Source organism: Eurypyga helias, unplaced genomic scaffold, assembly GCF_000690775.1.
Source record: "Eurypyga helias isolate BGI_N326 unplaced genomic scaffold, ASM69077v1 scaffold4891, whole genome shotgun sequence".
In the NCBI taxonomy this organism is placed as follows: Eukaryota; Metazoa; Chordata; class Aves; order Eurypygiformes; family Eurypygidae; genus Eurypyga; species Eurypyga helias.
In genome coordinates, this window is record NW_010231352.1 from 1 (window position 1) to 22776 (window position 22776).

Below are 22776 nucleotides of genomic sequence, written 5' to 3' on the forward strand. Positions count from 1 at the left end.
ATTCTGTGATTCTATGATTCAGAGCCTATTGGCTGTACAAATTATTTTGCTGATCATTCCAGTTGATGATGCCTTTTTTCTCTCTGTTGATCTGGCTGAGAAAAGATCTGATTTTTCTCACTTCTCATTCATAAAGGCTCCTGATATGCACCAGGAGGATACTGGGTCCTCAGTCCCTGTTGTATCCTATAGCGACTGCACATGTTTGGCTGCGTAATTTGCTAATGCAAACATACCCTAAACCACGTTAATATCCTTTTGTGGCTTGTCAATCTTTAATATAAAACATGTCAGTTCTTAGTATAAAACAGGAGGTCCATCCTGGTTTTCCACTACAGTAACAAAAAAGTGAAGCTTCTTGAGCTAGTCATCTAGTTCCCTATAAGGTAGGGTGACAGTAAAAATATCTTCAAATAGTGGGTGACGATTTTACCCATCAAGAATTTACAAGAGGTTTTCTTGTGTAATACTGCTTCATTTCCATGGCTTGAAAAAGAGTGTGTGTAGGAAGCAGAGTATGCCCATATGCACTGTGGTTTCCAAATATTGTTTTAGGAGAGTACTTGCTAAAAAAGCAGGGAGAAGCCAGATGTCATAGCAAGAGACCTGGGATTTAGGAATTATTCAGAGGATCCATCTGTGATCTGAACATTAAAATCTGCTTGCTAGATTGCTCTGGTCTGGTGCAATTTACTTTCTATGAACCTTGAATCTTACGAGTGTGGACTTCAGGTTATGCCCAGACTGCCAGCCCTTTCTATGTGTCATAGTAGCTGCAGCACAGAGCTCTCCCTGGGGATTAATAACTCTTCGTTGGATCGCTCAGTGTAGAAACCCCAGGAGGCACCATTAAAATTTTCCACAAGAATTACTTCAATGCCTGTAACATATAACTGTGCTTTAGAAATGTACTGCAATGTTTCTTATTGTTACAAAGTAGATTTTCCAAATTAAATCCAAGAAACTGTTAAATGAGCGTTTATTTTTCAGTAAGAGTATGTGGTGTGGAGTTCATTTGAATTAATTGTACTATAGCTGCTCCATATATGATAATGAGACTTTAAAAAGAAAAAGTCCTGCATTTATTTTGGCCATGATTAGTATATTTTTTGCCATCTTGTAAGAAAAAAACCTATTCAGTACGGGTTGGAAATTCCATGCACATGCTTGTCCTGATCTGTAATCGGCTCTTAGATCCAGCCTGTAATGTTGACATTTCATTTGATGATCACCTAGCTGTATCCTAATTCTGCTGGCTTCCCTGTGCCCCATGGAGCTGGCTGGTAGGACAGTCAGAAGCACTAAGAGTTGTCTTAACTTTGCTCTTGTGAGTGAAGGAGTTGTAAAGGTCCAAAAGATATCCCAAGCTATCACTGAAAGACTCCATTCTTCTTCTGAATACTTCTCTATTTTCAGTGAGAACCCAATAAGCCACTACTGATGTATAAAATAAACACCAGAGAAGTTATTCCAGTCTTTTGTCAATGCACTGGCGAAATACTTTTCCAGTCTGTGTTTCAGACCAAAGGAATCCCTGAAGGGAACAAACCCTCTTTTAGCATCTGTATTTAATCTAAGCACGTAAACTTCTGGCAATTAAATATCACTGGTCTGCTGCTGTATGATAGTCTGTTCCCAATAAAAAACATACGTGCTTGCAAAGTTTTCCCCCTCAGTCAGATTGCTGACTGGAGGAGGAATTCAAATCAGTAATAAGCTCAGTCAAGGGCATACTATAATTGTTAAGCACTGAAAGCAGAAATGCCTGAGGAAACCAGGTCAAAGAAGGTATTCTACTAACTAAAGATACAGGGGCAAGGGTATAGGGCCTATCAGTGCATATCATCACATGGTCCTGGGCTGTTGGAGATCCTGGCAGTGGTGCCCATGAACACCGCAGAGCTCAGTGGGTGCTGGCTCTGGGCAGCCTCAGACCCCAGAGCTCGGTGGGTGCTGGCTCTGGGCAGACTCACAGCCAGTATCAGTATCAGCTCTGACAAGCACTGCCAAGGTTCACTTCTAAACTAAGCAACACGGGCATTTGCTTTAATGGTTGTGAGGTTCACACATGAGGTGCACATTTGGGCTGATTGTATAAACAGGGTGATCCCAAGATATTGAGGTAGAAATACAAGAACTACTCCATCTTTGGAGCAGATCATCGCTGCACTGTAGTCAGAATCAGAGTCCTTTCTTGTGCTTGGTAAGAAGACACACCACTGGTTAGGTGTGGGAAGGAATACGTGCACTTGAACTGCTGAGGATATCAAGTGATGCTGTGAGCATAGGTCCCACATAAGCACAGTCACTGGACTTTTAAAAGCAGACAGGTAAGTGTTGGGAGTGTGTGTTGGTGTTGGGGAATGGGGGGGGGGGGGGTGTTCTGTTTTAATTCTAAAAACGTATTTTTAGAATAGCTCTACTGAGTGCATGAAATTGCTGTGGGGTTTACAGTGGTGTTGCAAAGAAGAGACTCTTCATATGTGCTGGTGTTTGCAGTGCCGGATGAAGACACGGACACAAATCTTATGTGCCATTTTATGCAGCATTCAGAGAACATTTAAACAAAGTGTTTAAAGCAAAACTAAGGTGTAACCTTACTTCCTGTGTTGCTTTTTTGGGTATTTTGAGCTCTCAGGTTATTTTATCAACTTTGCTGTATATTGCCTAAGCTTTTGAGACAATGAATTCTTCATTATTGAGGAACAGGTGATAGTGTGCACTTGGAAGTTCAAACTGCGTATTTGGCTTTGTGGTGAAGATTGCAAAATACATGTATATGATGCACAAATGAAGCTCTGAGTATGAGAGGAAAAGTGAATGTGTAAAATAATCCAATAATAGATCGAATGAAATTCACGTTTTTCTTTTTCTTGGATAGTGCATTATGTTATCTGATCTGGTGTGATTCTCCTTGCAGAGGAAGAGAGTAAGAGAATTCAAGGAAGTAAAGAGGATGCCCTAAGAGGAACATTTTCTCCTTCTGAATTATCAAACAAAAATAAAGAGGTTGCCTCACCTGGAAGAAGCAGAGAAGTCTGTGTGTGTCTTCCACAACAGGTGCCAAATGAGAATGAGGTGATGAGTTAACATTTGTCCATGTGGACAAGCACCACATTCAAACAGATGAAAATATGGGGAGATCCACTGTCCAAATGTTAGAGGCTATGGTATTTATCCCATCCAAGGCAAATATTTAAAATACTACCTAAGTGTGTAATGCTTACAGAGGCATCTGCAGGGATCACGTTTGGTAGTGGCATTTGCTCTGCTGAAGAGCTGCTGTAATCTTACTAATAAATAAGGTACCCTGCAAGGACCTTTGTAATGCTGTCACTGAAGACTGCTGTTAACAGTAGAGTTTGGCAAAAGGGAAAACAGTCTTGAGAGTATGGATGCCAGCATGCACAGATTTATTTTGTTTCTTGGGGATTTTAGCAATTACTGAATACTGTGTGTCTGAAGCTAGATTGCTTCAGTTACCTCAAGTAAACAGTAGGCAGGACAGAGACATTTTTAATTTTCTGAAACATAGGAGATTAGGGGTTTAATGTGTAGGGACAAAAAATCAACAGACATCAACTGGAGAGAGTGAGATGGAAATCTGAGTCCTCTGGTTAAGAACAACTGCCCTCCTGCCTGAATAACAAATAACTAAGCTGGAATCTGGCCTGGACTCAAAAATTCCCATCATTAAAGTTTTTCTTAAAAAAGAAGTAGCAGGTCATTTTGTGCAATATGCAGAGTACCACCCCCTTAACTGCCTTCCTTTGATGGGCCTGCCAGGCCTCAAAGAACACAAGCTGTCATATTCCTTCCTGCTAGCACATGCCTTTGAGGTGTAATCAAGCAAGGCTTTTAAAACAATCACATTCTGTCAGTTGATTGTGTAGTAATAAGAATCCTTTCGCCACTTTTCTCATGAAGAATATGTTTGCCTCATTGAGATAGACTGCCTTTGGGTCTCTTTAGCCACTTCGAATTGGATTTCTGCCCCATAAAGCAATGTGCAACTTCCATTATCCTTTATCTAATGCAACATCTTAATACTTTGTTGCTACAGGAAAAAAGTTTCGGGCAGGGCTGCACCTTTTTGTCACATGAGCAGTTTAAGAAACAAATACGGTAGTAGTAGAATGCATCAGAAAAATCACTAGCGTAGTAGCAGGAGGAGGCTGTAATGCAGTAAGTTGGCCACTGTAACCTTGAAGCTTTCCCTCAGAAAAGAAAGAGAGAAAAACTGCTAGTGAAAACAGTGCTTCAGTTCTAAATGCTGCTTTTTAGGCATGCTATGATTACTTGCTCTGTTGTTCCAGTTGATTCAGTCTGGTCCTATGTAGGATTCCACAGGATTACCTGCATACATTCTATTTTCAGGAGCATTGCATGCACTTTAAAAAAGAACTTAAATACACCATAAAGGATCTGTATGTGTAAATCAGAAGGAGCTTTGAGTGTGATATTGGTTATGCTTCTTGCATATAAGTATTTCTGCCTGTCTGTCTACAGACAATGATGAATGAGAGCTGGAAAGCTGGTGACTCTGATGGAAATGATCTCAGTCTGTCTGAAAGAGTGAAGGTGAGGTTTCCTTGATTTTCTTCAAAGTGAGGGTTATAAGTAGGACATGACTAATTTTTGCTTTATTAATTTATGAAATACTTGCAATTTGTTGATGTATGTTTTTCCCATCTTGGGAAAGAAGGTTAGAGCATCACCATCCAAAACTTTTATTAAATGTTAATGAACATGTACCTCTAAAGTGCAAAGGTTATGTAAGTGTTGATGAGAATGGTGTCAAATCAGGTTGGAAAAAATTAGCTAAGAACATTTTAGTTACTTTGTGGAGACACAGAAGACTACCCAGTGCGCATAGTAAATCCTCCAGGGTAACACTATTTGCACATGGGCTGGGAAAGGCCTTCCAATCTCAACCCATGCATCTATTCAGAATGCTACCTGAGATAAGAAATTACTTTTCTTGTGGTAAGTTTTAGATAATTTAAATTGTTTTCAAAGGACATCATCCTGAAAAAACAGTAGTGTAATGTCCTGAGTGAAACACTAAAAATTTAATAGTTTTTAGCTTTTTTGTTTCCCATTCTGTTCACCATTAGTATGGAAACAGAAAGATCAAGCTCTGCTTTGCCTACAGAATGTATTGTCTCCATGCCATATGCAACGATCTTGCAAAACTGCAGGCTAACTCAATATGTATCTTTTTCCTGTGAAAATATTTTACATCTCCATCTTCCCACTAAGTTCCTTAAAAAGTTGCTGTACAGCTTGAGCTTCTTTCCCATCACTAGTGGATATGCAGGAGTTCTGGCAGCAATTGCTTGCCTGTACGTAAAAGTATGTCCTTTGGATTACACATTCCAAAGAAAACTCATCTGCTTTCTTGGAAAAATGTAGGAGAGAATGGAGGAGATGAAGAAGACATCTTTTTTGCTTTGCTTTTTTGCTTTGCTCTAGATTGCATTATAAGAAATGGAATTAATACGTTTTAATCTATTTTCCGATTTGCCTTTTTTTTTATGGCAGGTGGATGAGTACTTAGATTTGGAAGATATAGACACAGATGAAGAGGCATGCAGTGGTAGGTTTTGCCTTCTTTCATATTCACTGTCATTGTCTGTCTTTGGATGCAACGGTATGGACATTGTTTAAAAAAACTTTTCTCCTCTAAAAAAGGTACTATTCCTCAGTTGTTTTACTGCTACAATAATCCCCAAATTGCCCAAGTTTGCCAAATTTAAGTACTCAATTCCTCACTCTAGGAGGTAATGAGATAATAAACGATAAGGAATATTGTGTCCTCGTGAGCATTTTTTTTTCAAGATATTTCAGGATTTCGTAACACTTCTTGTTAGCAACAGTTCTACGTTCTTCTGCACTTCTGTTTTCATTGAAATTATTTTGATTACAAAAGTTCCTCCACAAAGTAATGTTGGCTCTAAGAGAGAGTTCTATAAAGTGGAAATATTTAATGATGATGTTGTCCCTGCCTATTAAAATGATTTTATCCTGGGCTTAAAATAGATGAGGCTAATTTTGAATTCACAGTGAACATCTGTAAGAATTCTATTTATGAGCATTTTGAATTGTGTTGAACTGTTTCATACATCCATAATAATTTTAACTCTCCCACCTCTAAAAAGTATGTATCTATATATCTGTGTGTACAAGAGTGAATGTTAATCACACGTGTTTAGAAACCCCTAGTAAAACAGACTGCATCTAAACAAGACGAGAATTACAAAGTGATCATCTGCTTGTACTGTCTGAATAGCACTTTATGCAGCCCTCACTGGGAAAACCTTTCAGTTAGTGCTTTTATTGGTGATTATAAAAATAATAAACATACATTGTGTTTTAACCTGGCAGGCGGCTAAACACCACACAGCCGTTTGCTTACTGCCCTGCAGTGGGATGGGGGAGAGAAGTGGGGAAAAAACCCATAAAACTTGTGGATTGAGATGAAGACAGCTTAATAGGACATAAGAGGAAATAATAATAATAATGATAAAGAAAAAAAGTGGTGCACAGTGCAATTGCTGACCAATGCCCAGCCAGTCCCTGAGCAGCGACCACCACCTTCGACCAAGTCCCCCCATTTATATGTTCATTATGACCTCATATGGAATCGAATATCCGTTTGCACAATTTGGGTCAGCTGTCCTGGCTGTGTCCTCTCCCAGCTTCTTGTGCACCCCCAGCCTTCTCACTGGCTGGGCCGTATGAGAAGCTGGAAAGTGCTTGACTTACTGTAAGTACTGCTCAGCAACAACTAAAACATCAGTTATCCACATTATTCTCATCCCAAATCTAAAACACACTACTATAGCAGCTAGTATGAAGAAAATTTACTCTACTCCATCTGAAACCAGGACAACATAACATTATATCACTACTACTGCAGATTATAAGTGTTTTACTTGCTTTTTACATGATTTTTGATTTGGCTTTCAACCTTTGCTCTCCTCAGCTCTTCCCATGAGACCGCACTCCCTGCACAAGCTCCCTGCACAGGCTGCATCAGTGTAGAAAGCAGCTATGTGAAGCCCTGAGCAATCAGCGGTTCTCACTAACAACATTAAGCATTTAGACTGTATTTTTTAACATTGAAACACCATATAGCCAGAAGCTAGTTATGCCTTCTAAACTCTGTAAGGGAAGTGAACAGCATCTGAATTTATATCTGGGAAGCCCACAGCCTGGGTCATGCCCAGGGCTTCTTCAGTAAAGACAGGTGTTGAGTCAAGATGAAAAATTTCCTCTTGACTCCTAAGTGCAGAAAATAGGACTTAGAGTTTGATAGTTGTCTTACATGTCAAAATCCACTTTGAAAGGCTTCTTACTGAGGGAGATAAAATCTTACTCTTCTAGAAACCTTAACAACAAAATACAAATAAAAATATAAAATGATGTCGCTTCTATTTTTTGTAATAATAAATGAATATAAAATAGTATCCCTATTGAACACCTTAATAAAGGATCATTCCTGCAGAATTGCAGTTAGTTTATAGGTGAGGCAAAGTGTGACAAAAATTTGAAAGGCATTCTGTTGCTGGCCTTTTCAAATGCTGCCACCTGTATGTCAGAAGAAGTGATAGATTTAAGACTTCATGTTGGCAAAACAAGTTAGGATACCCAGTGAAAAACAGCATGCCTTGCTAGTATAATTACGACAAGTTTTTATCTCTACTTCTTGTTGGCAGCAGTTCAGTATCTCCATACTTATTTAGCTTTAAAGGTCAGATCAGTTAGCTGAGTTAGCAACTGTACATTAATACAATAAATATTCACACTTAAGGGGAAGTGGTTCCAAGTTGACAGTGTGAAAAGTATCTTAGAAAATAGGTGTTAAAACATCCCATTTAAAACAATGCTTTTTGGGGCTTGTCTTGAAAGAATCATTCTAGTGGGTTTATTTTTTCTCCTTTTTTTTCCCCCCCCCAAATTTTTTTCCTAAGTCTAGTGTCTTTTAAGGTGTGAATTAATATACAACTGCTGCTTACAAAAATAAATCAGCCCATAGATTTGGCCAGTATGCAAATTCATTGTAGCTGTTTTCATTAGACAGCACTGGGCTGAAAGCCTGAAACGAGGGCAGTGCTCTGCATTGTAGGACGTTGGTATAGTAAACCATAATTGGCAAAGAAAATTGCTGCCCTAAGTCGTAGCTTTAATGCATCGTATAGAGACAGCATGGGTATGGTGGGCTGTTTAATCGCTCTTTCTCACTGAATTTAATCCGTAACTGTAAGTAGCTTAAGGCAACAATAGAGATGATCAGACTTTCTCCAGGGACAGATGAAAAATGTCTAGTACCTATGTTTTGGCAACAGAATTCCTTTCCAGGACTAGTGGCAAATCCCTTGCTGCAGAGCTCGAAGGGTGGTTAGGTAATAATAGGTAATATCTGTATAGCGTACAAAATATGTAAGAAGCATGTCTAGAGACCTTGAGTGTGTTATTTTTTAAATACAAGAGAAAATTAAAATAGGACTAATTAAATGTATGGATGAGTCTGCATAGGCAAGGTTATGACAGTCTCATCCTAATCTGGTTTGGAGCCCTGAGGTACTGTAAACCTGTCTTTTCAAGGTCCCAGTACTCCGTAACATCACAGAGGCTGGGGAGAACCCAAGTGATTCAGTTACTTTGAAGCTGAGGCCAAGGCTAACTATATGATTATTTAAATAATTCTTTAGGCAGATTATATCAATATCTCTTATTTTCCGTAATCTGTGATTTTCCATTTATATTCTGAGTCTCTATTCATGTCCAGAAAAATCTGGTTGAGGAAGAGGATTCAGAATTAAATTATATGGATTTTTTTTCAAGTATGGGGCTCCCCCTGACTGGTGTACCTCTTTCTTTCTCCTCCAGTCTCTACAATCCATTTAACACTGCCTTGAGATGATTTCACTCTGGGTAGCTCTTTGGGGCTAACAGCCTGAAGCCTGAGAATCAGGAGACAGCAAAATTTAGCTTTTAAGCTATTTTTGTTATTGTTACCTCCCTCCTCAGCTCTCCATCAACAGCATTTTTGTGAAATGTAGTGTCTGAAAGTGGTAAAACCTGCGTCACTTTTATCTGTAGCTGGGCATCATTTGGCAACAGTACAGCTAAAAGATAGAGACAAGACTTGGAAATTCTTCATTCTTGAAAGTTCAAATCATGTTTGTGCCAATAGATTCTTTTTTTTGTATACTTATAATTAGTGTCAGTGATACACACTGAGTAAGAAAACTCCAACCACAGATTTAGTAGCCACTTTCTGTGGGTCTATCATGTGGGGGTGGGAAGGACTAAAGAGAAGAGAATTGCTCCGTTTCCAAATACACCCTCCTTAAAGTGTGCTGGACCTGAGTGGAATCCAGCAAGTGATTCTTCATGGTATGAGGAGAGGTACACTTCAAAATCTCTTCTCAGATTTTGGTATCACTGCCTGCTGAGTTATCTCTGTATACGGTGCTGTTGGCAGTATTCAAAGCTTTGCTGTTGCTAATTAATCACCTCCACAGAGAACACAATTAGCAGCTTAATTAGAGTCATCATCCACTAGTACTGTAGCATGAGCCTAAACCAGCTGTGAGGTACTGGCTAGAACTTACAATAGCCTACAGTTCCTTTGGGAGCTTCCACAGAGAAGGAGAACTGTCAAAACTCCCTGATTTTTCTCTCTGATGGAGTTTCTTGATTAAACATTATCAGGGAAAGCAACATTTACCGATTAGACTTTCATACGCTGTCATGCGGCTAGGAGAGAGAGACAAAGCTAATTTCTGGCATGTCTACTGGCAAAGAAAGGTTGATTACCAGATTCTTATGGGGTGATTGAAAGGGCTTTGAAACGTTGTTTACATTACTAAAAAGCCTTAAAATAGTGTAATTGACATTCTGAGTATGACAAGCACTTCTTGAAAAGCAAAAAAAATTTGTCTGGATGGTCGCACTCAAAGAGTTCTCATCAATGACTCTATGTCCCAGTGGAGACCAGTGACGAGCGGCGTTCTTCAGGGGTTCGTACTAGAACTGTCTCTGTTCAACATCTTTGCCAGTGACATGGAGAGTGACTTTGAGTGCACTGTCAGCAAGTTTGCTGATGACACCAAGCTGTGTGGTGCAGTTGACACGCTGGAGGGAAGGGATGCCATCCAGGGGGACCTTGACAGGCTGGAGAGGTGGGCTGGTGTGAACCTCATGAAGTCCAAGGTCCTGCACATGGGAAGGGGCAATCCCAAGCACAAGTACAGGCTGGGCGGAGAATGGATTGAGAACAGCCTGGGGTAATGGGTTTAAATTGAAAGTGGGTAGATTTAGATTGGATGTCAGGAAACAATTCTTCACAGAGAGGGTGGTGAGGCACTGGAACAGGTTGCCCAGAGAAGCTGTGGATGCCCCATCGCTGGAAGTGTTCAAGGCCAGGCTGGACGAGGCTTTGAGCAACCTGGTCTAGTGGAAGGTGTCCCTGCCCATGGCAGGGGGGTTGGAACTGGATGGTCTTTAAGCTCCCTTCCAACCTAAACCATCCCGTGATTGTATGATCTATGTACCCTCTTATTGGTTCCACTGACAAATGTTTAAGCAACACTGTGAAAGTTTTTTCTGAGATCTCAAGAAGAAATCAAGCCACTCAAATGAAGTTTATAGCTGTAAAGAAACTTGTGGATCCGCCAGAAAAAATAGTAGGTAGATTTACATAATCCTTCAACTAAATTGCAAGACATATGTTCCCCTTAAGTTCCTTATAACAACATTACTGAGACAAGATGGTCACATCTGTGCTGTAGCAGAGCTGAGATTTATTCATGTTAGAAGATATTTCTAAACCTAAGGCATATCCTTCTGAGCTGTCACAGAAAGCAAACTCACTGTTCCCAATATGAATGTTTTGCTTAAGTATGTAAAGGAAAAGTGATTCAGAAAGTCTGTGCATTTGTGAACTGTAGACCAAATCCTGCCTGTGTGGGAAGGTTGTGTGTTGCTGTGTCCCAGATATAGGGAAGTCTTCTCAAGTACCTCTTTTTAGAAAGCTCAAGGAAGAACAAACATCCATGAAATATCCTTGGACAAGAGAGTCATCTAGCACTGTAGTGGGAAATACTAGAACTTCTATGAGGTATTTTTACTTAATGTTTTGGGAGAGTCATGTTAAGATGCTTTGCAAAGGTTCTGTATGCCCAGCATACACGTGGTGAAACTTGAGCAAAAGAGAATTGAATGAGATTGCCTAGCTAATCAATGGAAACACCAGAATTCAGGCTGGGATTTTATAACTCCTACTGAAGACATCTCTGCTCAGTCCTTCCTTCTTTGTTATGAAAGAGATTAATTTAACCCCAAGTGTTCTCTGAGTTTAGGAGCAGTTTTTTAATTAATTGTCCTCAAGAAAGAAGAGCTATCTGTCTTTTTTCAACCAAGTTTGATTTCTCTACATATAGTATATTTTCTGATCTCGATTTTAGCATAGGCCTGCATGGATCTGTTTTATAGATAGCTGTCTATGTTATATGTTATGCAGCAATAAGTACAGCACACTAACAAGCTTCTGCCTGTGCCTGAGCCCTACAGGATTTTACACAGGATTTTGCTAATTTATGTGTTGAATGGAAGCTTAAAGTTGACTATTTTTTATTCAGCAGGGTCATTAGTTCTCCCAGGAGAGGTGGAACAGACAGTTACTTATCGTACATCCTATTTTGATAAGCCTGTTCAACTGAAGTTCAGAACCTTGTCAGTTCCACAGCCTTCAGACAACAAAGCCCAAGAGGTATGAGATCAGATTTATTTATTTAAACACTGGGGATTTGGAGTAGGTTTGGTTGGGTGTTTTTTTTTTTTTTTACACCTATTGGTTTCTAATGTTATTTCCCCAAGAACAGAAGAATATAGATGGAGTGTGTGGCACTGCTATGAGTTAACAAATAACATTATTAATTTTTAAATTAATCATGAGTTCCTCAATACATTAAGAATGGAGATAAACTTTCTAATATAAAGGTACTATTTTGTCTTGCACACTGCTATTGTATAATCCTACATTTTCAAAATGTGTACTTCAGTACTTCAAAGTGTGTGGAGGCTTTTAAATATTTAATTGGTGTAACTCACAGAATATTCATGTAAACTCTTGCACTTCCTGACCTTTTAAGAAACCATTATTTATATAGAATGATGGGCCATTTAATTTTCCAGTGATCTCATGGTCTTACAACATCCTGCAGTTCTATTGGGCTAAATATAGGAACCATCTTCTGCAACAAGGAGGTAGTGAATGATCCCTTTAATGTGACATTTAAAAGAAAAGAATGTTTTAGAATATGTTTTGATCAGAATTGGGATTTGTTCTCTTGGAAATGAGTAGTAGCGAGATGCTGCTGAGGATCTGTATTGTCTAGGTCTGCTGTGGAGAGGTTTGCATTTTGGAGTCCGAGTCTTTTAATCAGACACAATCAATACAAGGCTTAATTTGTAATTGCCATTTTCCCTCAGAATTTAAGTTCTTTTCAAACTGGAACAGGAGGTGTGGCTGCTCAAAGGCTTATTTTAAGTCGTTAAGCTTCCTATCCAAATAGTGTGAGCATTAACTTCTGGGGATGTTTCTATTGCAGAGAAAACTTCACCACTCTTTTCCCTTGCCTGATCACTGTAATAGAAGCTGAAGTTAGCTTCTGGCTAAAATGGGCCAGTTTTGATAGTGTCATATGCCTATTGATGTCCCATGAGGCTTAAATCAAGTTCATAAATGACAAATGACCGATGAAGGTTGTATAGCAGTGCACATGGTGCCTCCTTTCCTGAGCTCAGTTGTGTTTAGTTCTTTGCAATAAGCTCTTCACTACAAGGAACAAGTCTGATCTGGAAAACAGTAAATGCTCTAAAATGACCTTTCAAGCTTTAATACCCACCATTCTGTGAATAAAAATACTATTTTCCAGAAGGATTGACATAATTCAAGGTTTTTGCCTTGAGAAATACCCATTGGCACACAAAAAATCCCTAGAATGAGGTTTTATAGTTTTCTCATTTGATAACTCCTGTATAAAAATCAAAGAAGGAGGAGGGTTGTAGCCGCCTGCAGTGTTCATAAAGGATTGCATATGGCTCTTTAAACTATAATACATGAAAAATAGATGAAGATCCCAGTGCATGCAAAATTTATTTCCATTTGAGGAAAAGTTGGGTTATGAAAGAGAAACTGAGTATTATTACATTGGTTAAGGGTTGCTGCATTTTTCAGGAAGAAAGACTACAATTTTCACAACTGTTTGGTTGGTGCCAGGATACTCAAGATGAAGGCAGTCTTTCCCTTAAGTTATATACATGTTTGTGCCTTCATTTAGACAATGTAACTGTGGCCTGATTTTTAAAACTGTCAGGACTGAACAGGCCTATTTTAAAATCCCTCAGTGCTTCAAATTGTCATTGACTTTAAAATTAAGTCTTGCATTGCTCATGACAGGACTGGTTTAGAAAGAGAAAAAGATTTTCCTTGGAGATATCCCTGCTTTGAAAAGAGACTGTTCTCTGTGCATTAAAACAAATCTGTTAGGGAAGGGCAACAGAATGTGGCTGCCTAGTCGGTTTTCATACAGAATAGAAAACTACTCCCTGTGAAAAGTCAAAAAGCTTAGTAGTGCAATGTAGAATGCCAGTTGTCTATGCTATGGACATGTTTGTGAAGGACTTCAGGGGAAGGTATGTGTCTCTGAACATATTGCTAAGGAAAATTTAGAAAAAGAACGTCTGCTAAGATCTGGGGTATAACTTGGCTAATTGTTAAAGAACAACTTGTGTCCCTGAAAATGTTTTTCTGTCAAAAGCTGCTGGGAAGAGGCTTAAGGAATGACACAGCAAAATATTTCTATTGTCTACCAATGTTGCTTCATCTTTTTTCCCTGGTTTTAGACATAAATATATTCCTGGATTTCAGTATTGGCTGTGCAGCATACATGACCTCCCACAGGCCACTTGCACATTGGAACAGCATTCACTCCATGGTTGAAGTACATTATCATAGAACATTTACCTTCTCTACCCAGATATTTATTGTCTCCTTTATTTCTACTTAATACTTTCTTTCATAGAAGATGTCATAGATTTTTTTTTAATTAACAGTATGTCTTAAAGTCTGCTTCCAAGGGTCTTTATTTGTTCTTATTTCTCCTCCTGCATACATGTGAGTGCAGCTGAATGCATGTTTTCTATCTACTCACCATAAACATCCAGTGAAAGTGGGGTTCATCACACCCAACTTCAGCTTTAAATTTAGTCTGATTTAGTCCTTCTGCCATCAAGAGGAGGAGATAAGCACCTCCAGAAAGTGATTCTTCCCATGTACTGTAATACATCTTTGTCCACAGGCTGGCTCTCAGGCTGGGTCCTTTTTGGCCAATTGACTACCTTAATCTAGAAGCCTAATTTTTCTAGCGCTGGGATTAGGAAAGGTGAATTCTACCCTTCTATCCTCCTTTGTTTGTCTTTAGTGTGAGCATTCAGAAAAGTACTTACCATGTCTATCATTTCATCTTTATCTGTGGAATAGCAGCATCTATCACCTAAAGTGCGGCTCCCATTGAGTTCCTTTGGTTTAAGGTTTTACTGATAGACCTCAGCTGGGGTTTGTTCCTGCTAAGTGCTATGCAGAAATGCAACAAGAACAAGGAAGAACGTAAAGACAGGAGTGACTAAGTGAAAGAAGTTGGAAGAGGCACATCTCAGAGACCAGTAAAGACATGGAGATGGAGTGACTTGTCCAGAATGATGAAGCAGAAATGGCAAATAGGTCAACATTTATTGACTTCCAATCCAGTTCCCCAAGCTCAAGACAAATTTTTTTTTCTTCCCAAGTACCCCAGTTTATAGTAATTTTATATGAGATAATAGCATACATGCCTTCTCCCAGCCTTTTTATTTATTGTTAATAAACTACTCATTTTTCCCTGGAGTATACAATGAAACCATGGATGAGTGTATGTGCATCCTTTAGATAATTTGGACAAGTGAATCAGAGTGCCATAATTACACAGAAATAAGGTTTTAGAATGACACAGACAAGCTGTTCAGTTAACTGTGACTCCACACAGATTAATAAAAAGAACTGAGTTGCCAATTATTAATAGACTTTTGAAAGTCTCAACTTTTAAGGTATTTTATATACAACATTACTTTGTAAAACAGCCTCTAGCAAAATACTTCAGTTATTAATATGAATATTACATTATTTTCCCCTTTAATTTGGACATGGAGGAACTGTAAATGAAAATGATTTTTTCTTCAGAGAATAAATCACAGGAGCAATCTTAAGAAAACTGGCAGTTTTCTAATAGCGCAAAATTCTATTCCCAGAGACCTCTCAAAAAGATTTCAATTAGATGTTAAATTAGACACCTGAAATTCACATATTTCTCTCAGCTCCTTAGGCAAAAATAACAAGATAATAACTTGATCGGCTCAGAGGATTCAGTGTTCTATTGCAAAATGTCTTCCTTTTGAAATAGATCAAAATTGCAGTTTGCAGTATAAAAATTTTAGACTGCTTGTCTGTGTGGAAGGTTGAAGTGAATGGCTTCTTGGGAGAAGCAGCAAAAAAAGAATCCCTAGTGCTTTGAGTACTCATTTGAGAGATAAAGCATGCTGATAAATATGCAATGTGAATAAACTTTTCAAATATGTCATGAGCGGGTAACAAAAATTGTTAGCATTGAAGTCGGTTATGTTGCACTTCGGCATCTAATTTTAGTTAGTGTTTTGGGGTTGAGTTTTTTGAACATAAGTTTTTCCAGTGTTTCTTTACATCTGCATAAAATGTTCCTGGAATAACGTGAAGATCAGCACAAGGGCATCGCAAATGTGTGTATAGTTTCCATAACTATGTTGGCAGAGGAAGAATAGATGTGTTTTGGTAGAATCCCTGTGAAGGCTTACTGAAGTTTAAACTCTTCTTACCTTAGTTACCTATAGCTGTGGTAAGAAATAGTCAGAACCAAACTAACTGAAATACATTTGCACCTTGCATCATATTATAGAATAGTGTTTTGGATTTCCACAAAGGAAAACCAGGTAGTAATGAACCCCAGTTGATGGCACCAGTTGTTACCCAGTTGCTGGTACCCTTACTGGCATGGAATTTTAGGAGGATCTGCCTGCAGAAAAGATGAAACTGGACACAAATATGGTGAGGAGGTGAAGGAGTTGATCTTAGCTTTAATGGGAAAGAGAGCTTGTGTGCAAGCTTTGTCTCATGTAAACATTCCTTGAATATGCTGCTTATGAAAGTTAACGATGGTTTACCTGGGATAGTCTGTGGGCATAAGCAAGATAGTCTTTGCATGCAGAATAAATACTATTTTCTAGACCAACTATCTACAGAGTTTCTTTTTCTCATTTACAAATGCCCATGGTCTGCAGGTCTGCATCTAGGATGATGTATATGCTCCAGCATCTCTTGAATCCAGTGTAAGCCAGAACAAATAAAATTACACAACCCAGCAAAAATATTTCCTGATCAATCACGCAGTATTACAGTTTATTAATAAAGGATGTGGATACTTGGCAAGTTACTCGCTGCCATGTCTGTCATGTGCCTGGCCACCACAGAGGAATCCAGCTGCCACTTCTCTGACTTCCTAGATGGTATTAACTGTGTCAAGGCAGCTGCTTATAAAATGTTACCAAAAATTGGGTGGGATACTGTAATTTCTAAATCCATCAGTGACCATAAGATGCTGAGTGTTCTTCCTCTCAGCAAAACAAATACATGTATTCTTAACTTCTGATATGTCAGTAGTCATTGACTTTATTGAGGATTCATCGGAAGTTTGAAAAAATAAGCATTTTTTTAAATGTTCTGCTGATTAAGTACTGAAGTACTTAAGTCTTTGAAACACAGAGCCCTTAGGAGATGTGCTATTTGTCATGGCTGAAATTTCAGAAAGGATAGGGAGCGTTCCTGTACAGTTTGGGCAGTGAGGATGTCTCTCCTGTGTAGTGCTGGAATTCATTTTCTGTAACTGCTTACCATAAACATTTTGTGTCATGGCCCTCTGCTGTTCCTTGTCAGTGTACAGCCTGCCATAGTTACTTGTTTTCATTATTTTATTTTATAGGCAGAGCGTTTATTCTAGGATAATTAAATGAGAAGCAATACAGAAATGGTATACACTATGTCAACAAAGCAAATATTGGCAAATGCAGTAAGACTCTGTGTTTATCATGCAAGAAATCCAAACCAGGCAGTTGCATGTCTCTTAGTTGGTGAAAAGAAATTATTAAGAGTCTGAAAATTGATTAGGTATCATTTTGCTTATTTCCTTTGCTGAAACTGTGTTCTGGGAAGCATGTTACATTAGTATCTGATACATGTACACTGAAGTTTTATGTGACACTAGCCCAAAATTTAAAGAATCATAGAATTTGTCTTTGAAATTTAACATATCTGTACGAAACTTGTCCATATCCCCACACCCTGCTGCTGCAAATGACAGGAATGTAATAGATGTGTGCAGAAGAGGTTTTTAGATTCCTTGCCTTGAGCAAAATTAGCTAATGATATTCATTCAGATACAGTACAGTACAAATGGGGCACATTAAATGGCTTAAATTAGGTCAAATTGAATAATTGAATTTATTCTTTTACTTAAAAAGAGGTTAATCATCTGAGAGTGCTAGAGTCAGAAAAAATAGTTTAATTAAATATTAATTAGAAGTTTATATTTTGAGCTCCCTTATCATCACTTGCAGCAATGTTATTTATGCATCTGTTTTTCCTCATTACAGCTACTAGGGGATGATGTTCAACCATTCTCTCTTGATGAAGAATTTGATTATGACAATGTGGCACTGACCCCTAAGTTCTCTGAAGCTGAGCTGAAGGCCCTCATAGAATTGTCTGAAGAGAAGAAAACAGGGACAAATGTCAAGTCAGCATGAGCTGAAGACTGATTCAAAGGCATTCTACGCAGTGCTGTTGAAATAACATTTTTAGGGGGTAAATTTAGCATTGCACCATTATTTAGTGTTTTATCTGTGTGTCCAATAAATGACATCCTTGAGATTCCTTTGTTCTACTAAGGTGCTTTGGAGCCTGAGGTTGGCTTTTCCAGAATGTCCTCCTAGTCCTAATTAAAACACAGAATAGGAAAATGATGCTTGCCCAGAGTTGCTTGTATAGTAGCCCTTCACACAGAGAGGAAGTATGTCCATCCTTTTTATATGTCTGTACACTGATCTGCTTAGGCATTCAGGTTGGCAAAGGAGGTCAGTGTTTGTCCCTTAACCCAATGGGATTTTTGTATAGCTCAGTGACCTGTAATATTTTTAGGCCCCACTGCTCAGCTACTTTGTTGTTTTCCAGGTGGTACATAGGACCAAACCAAGCTGGTGGAATGGCCAAATGGCTACTGTGTCTGCTGTGGCTTATATGTGATACTGACTCAGTTCCTGATTAACACAAAGCTAGTCCTAATGTTGCATTTTACCTAGTTCTTTCAGTAATGCAAATAAGAGCTTTTTGCAGCTGACAAATCAGTCTATGAACTCTTTCACTTAAATATATGGAGTTATGTGAGTGAATAAATCTGGGAATATGTGGGTTTTTTTGTCTGCTTTTGAGTTACTTTAGTTTTGAAGAGAAATAAATATTCTTGTTTTCAATAAACCTTTTGAGTTGATCAAAATTGACATGGTGCAGCTCCTAACAATTAAAATGTGAACTGCTACAAAAAGCCTTCCACAAGGAGGAAAAAATAACAATCTCATCCATTAAAGGAATTGGCATTGAAAGGCTGTCAGATTTTACATTTTTTACAGGGCATGATTCCAAATACCAGCCTATGGTTTTCACTCAACATCACTAAAATATAGCGAACTCTGGAGCTGAGTGAAGGTCAGGCAAGTATGTGCTGGAGAGAACAGCGTGCATCTCTTACACAAAGTAGTATGTACTCTTGCTATGAAGTGTTTAGAATTCTTTTTTTCAGCTTACTGTAGAAGCTTTGCTACTGGGGCTTGGTTTACTGTCCCAACACTGAATTGATTATATTATCGGTCATCTTCTTGTATAACTGCATTAGCTGAAGTTTATTGACCAACATTTTGTCCTTGGCCTATCTCCGTTATTTCTGAAGTGGGTGATTAACATGATGAATATGGGAAGAGTGCCTGAGCAGACAGACTAGAGACTAAACCACAGACTGTTTGTAAAGGTTCTGGATGAAGTCCCTGTGGCCAGTTGGCTGCTTCACTGTCGGCAATTTATAAAAGCAAACAAAGGTGCTTTGGCATTCCAAAGGAAATTTTCTGGATCAGTCATTTTGTGGACCATAATCACACACCATTGAAATCTGAATAATGTTAGTTTTGAGGAATGGTATTTACCTCGGGCAGGGCGCGGGGAAGGTGGGGGTGGGGGTGTGGAATATAATTTAAGAATGAGGAGTGAGATTTAAGAAAAAATGAAGATAAAAGTGGTCTCAGATAGGATGTTTAAGGAGAGTGATATAAAACTAGAATTTGTGTAGAAAAACTGGTCTGTATAGTACCTTGCTGGTAAGAAGGTAATGAGAAATTTATTTTCAACATCTACACTCAAAAGGATGCCTGTACTGTAGTTAAAACACTTTTTGGTGTAATTTGCTTTATAGCAGATTCTGCTGTTGTTTGGGAAAGATTTTTTTTTTAAGTGAATTCATTTGAATTCAGTAGTGTTCTGATGAACCCAGGGTATTTTGAATGAAATTCTTCAGATTCAACTGGAATTTTCCAGTGAAACATTCAGCTAAAAATTCTTAAGCAGTTCTAATGGTTAATTCATCTTCTTCTGGAAGACACAGATACTGTGTGTAACTGGGAGGGTTAAGAAGTAAGTTCTGGAAGGGCTCCATGAGCAGATCTGGCAGAAAAAAATTGGGAATTGCTGTACAAAGTTAGCAAGGTCAGCCTTTAAAACCCTCAGCAGAAAAATAAGGGAGACAACATCATTAACATGTGTATGTATAGCAAAGATAAAGTAAGGAATCTTCAGTCTAAGAGACCTCTTACAGAGTAAGGCTCTGTGCAGTTTGCTGTCCTGAAGACAAAGAATCAACCATAAATAAAGGTGGACTTTTGTGGATTTGTAGGCTGATAAATTTGTCACTTTGTGTGGTGTTTTTTTAGAAAGTTATGAGACACGCAAACTATAGATCAGTCCTGTTGGAATCCTGTTGCCAGTAGAGTCAATTGGAAAACTGTCTAGGGATTCATAATGATCTTCAGGCCCAATCAGCTCTGGAATCTCTTAAGTGCATTTTCTATTCATTTCATTAGCATTTTTTCCCTGTATATTAGGGGTACATCCAGCCATTCAGTTCCTTCTCCCATAGGCAAATGATTCTCTTACCAAATGTTCAGAGTACCTATTAGGCTCCGTAAGTGTCATTCAGTATAGTTATTATATGGTTCTGTTTGATATAAAGAAACACTTTGCTGCTGAATACCCAACAACATTGGAACTCTACTGACATCCATCTTATGCAGAGAAATGGGGATAATTCACTTCCATTTACACCACTCATGAGTTAGATTTTTGCTCTGTTAACAGACATGAATATCACAGTGGAGATTAGGCAATGTAGGCTACATTTTCTGAACATGACATTTTATTGGCCTGCCCCTGTGGTTGTTTTTGGCTTCTGTCTTTCATGTGATTATCCTTCAGAGAGAAGGCATATTTTCCTCTTCTCCATTACCAGGTTGTCATTTTTAAGAACATGCTTTATGTGCATGTTAAATTTTATACACGCACATGGAGTTAGTTACCTGGAATTGTTTCAGTGTTTGCGAGGTGGTTTGGAGTCTGAATAATATATATTTTCCTCTTGTAGCTTGTATTCTCCTTAATATTTAATATTTTCAGCAAGGGTTGGTGAGGGACGTTCTCCTTTTTGATTTATGGTCTTTTCTAAACATTTTTCCTGTTTTTCAGAAGAACTATAGGCAAAACTCATGCATAGAACAGGAAACTGGATGCTACTTGGAATCGTCTTAGGGGCTGCTGCAATAGGGAATAGTAGAAAATAGAATTTTCTCCCTGCCACACTGACAGGTATTTGGTACTGCAGAATCTCTGTGGTTGGGTGAACCCATTGTAAGTGAAGGTGGTGTGATGCGTTTCTATTCCCTCTGTATTCGTGACTTCATTGATGTCTGAAGTGCAATAGTGATATGTGTCCATATCAGTTAGTGAGCTTACCTGTATTAAATTTGTGGCTTATTTGGGTGTAACCAGAAGGATACGGACTGCCTCTTTCCACAGTCTTGATGGATCATGAGTTATGGGGAGGAATTGCTTGAGTTTTATGGGAATTGTAGTAGTCCTTCCGCTGAGGCAGGAATCTGAAGGGTTGTTTCCTTGCTGGCTGTGGTGCACACTTGGATATTATTATATTATTATATTATATTCCCTATCTTCCAACCCTAACCATTCTATGATTCTATGATTCTAATGCTCAGAGTTATTCTTTGTGGGTCTAAAAGGAAGAGTAATTATTTGCTGACATAATGGTTGTGAAAGAATAAGATTGAAGAGGTGCAGACAATTTGTCTGACTCAGACATTGTTGTGGTTCTAAATATATTATTGTTAATGCACAAAGGTATCATTATATACACTTGTATACACAGAGTGCCACTGAAAGAAAGTAATTTTAGGATGGAAAGTACTCACCAGATAGTGCAGAACCTTTTCAAGAATATGGCATGAGAACAAATCCCTGCTCTTACGGGAAAGACCCTTTGATCCTCTGGCCTTGATTTTGTGCTGCTATAAACTGGCAGGACTCAGCTGAGGCCATTTGTATTCATACAGAGGAGACAGAACCCTGGTATTTACAGTCTTAGCTGAAAGAATACAGAGCCACATCAATTCCTGATTTAACTTTACTGAATGTATAACTCTGTCTGTGACCCGTTGTGGTTACGGGAAAATATTTAAATGCAGAGCCAATGCAAGTGAAATGTAAAAACTGTATCTAATTTTACACAGGTCATTTTGGAGTTTCTGTAGTGGTGTGTGCTTAGAGCACTGCTTTTTGCTTTAGCAAAAATACCACATATGTCTTCAACTCCTGTTTGAATCACGAAACTTGATTACGTACATAACTACTAAAGATTCCCACCTCCTTTAAAGGTTTTTTTTTTCCCCTCTGCATCTTGGCAAGGATTGGAAGTCGACTTTGCTTTTTCTTGGAATTGTTTTAAAATGATCTGACATCCTTTGTACAAACATATGCTTTCTTGTAGACTGGACTCTGTTAGTGTTGCAACACTAAATGCAGTAACACAAATAGGGCAAAATTCCCAGTTATTCAGCAACTTCATGTACGTTACGGTGTAAAAGCCACTTGGTATGAAAGCGTCTGGTTGTATAGCACACTGATTTGTATCCTGGTGTCTTCTACCTGCAGTTGTACTTGGAGTCTAAGTGGTAGCTTGGCCCTACCAGGGCACGAATTCTTGCAATCCTGTGGAGAGACTGCAAGACAATTCCATTATGCTGACCACAGAAGCTGAACCAGCAGTCTTGTACCACTGCTCCACGCACACTCCAACCTGCTGAATAACTTAGCTGAGCATGGCTGTTCACCTCTGTTCAGCAGAGATTTGTGTTAAAACCATCATGAATGTGATAGTCCTGAAGACGTACAATGGAAAAATGATGACTGACAAGGGCCGGGGCAGAGATTCATTAGGCCCCGTTCACTTGCTGGAGTTGTGGTGAACAGGC

General features: G+C 38.7%; 1 protein-coding gene across 1 annotated transcript; it reads left to right on the forward strand.

The window, feature by feature from the left end:
* Positions 1 to 2913: 2913 nt before the first annotated feature.
* Positions 2914 to 17943, forward strand: LOC104516626 (chromosome unknown open reading frame, human C11orf74; the record flags this gene model as incomplete). The annotated part of the gene is made up of 5 exons (XM_010161024.1): positions 2914 to 3078; positions 4510 to 4581; positions 5545 to 5599; positions 11652 to 11782; positions 17791 to 17943. Coding segments are annotated over 5 exons (576 nt in total), but the record flags the coding sequence as incomplete, so codon positions are not given.
* Positions 17944 to 22776: the final 4833 nt, after the last annotated feature.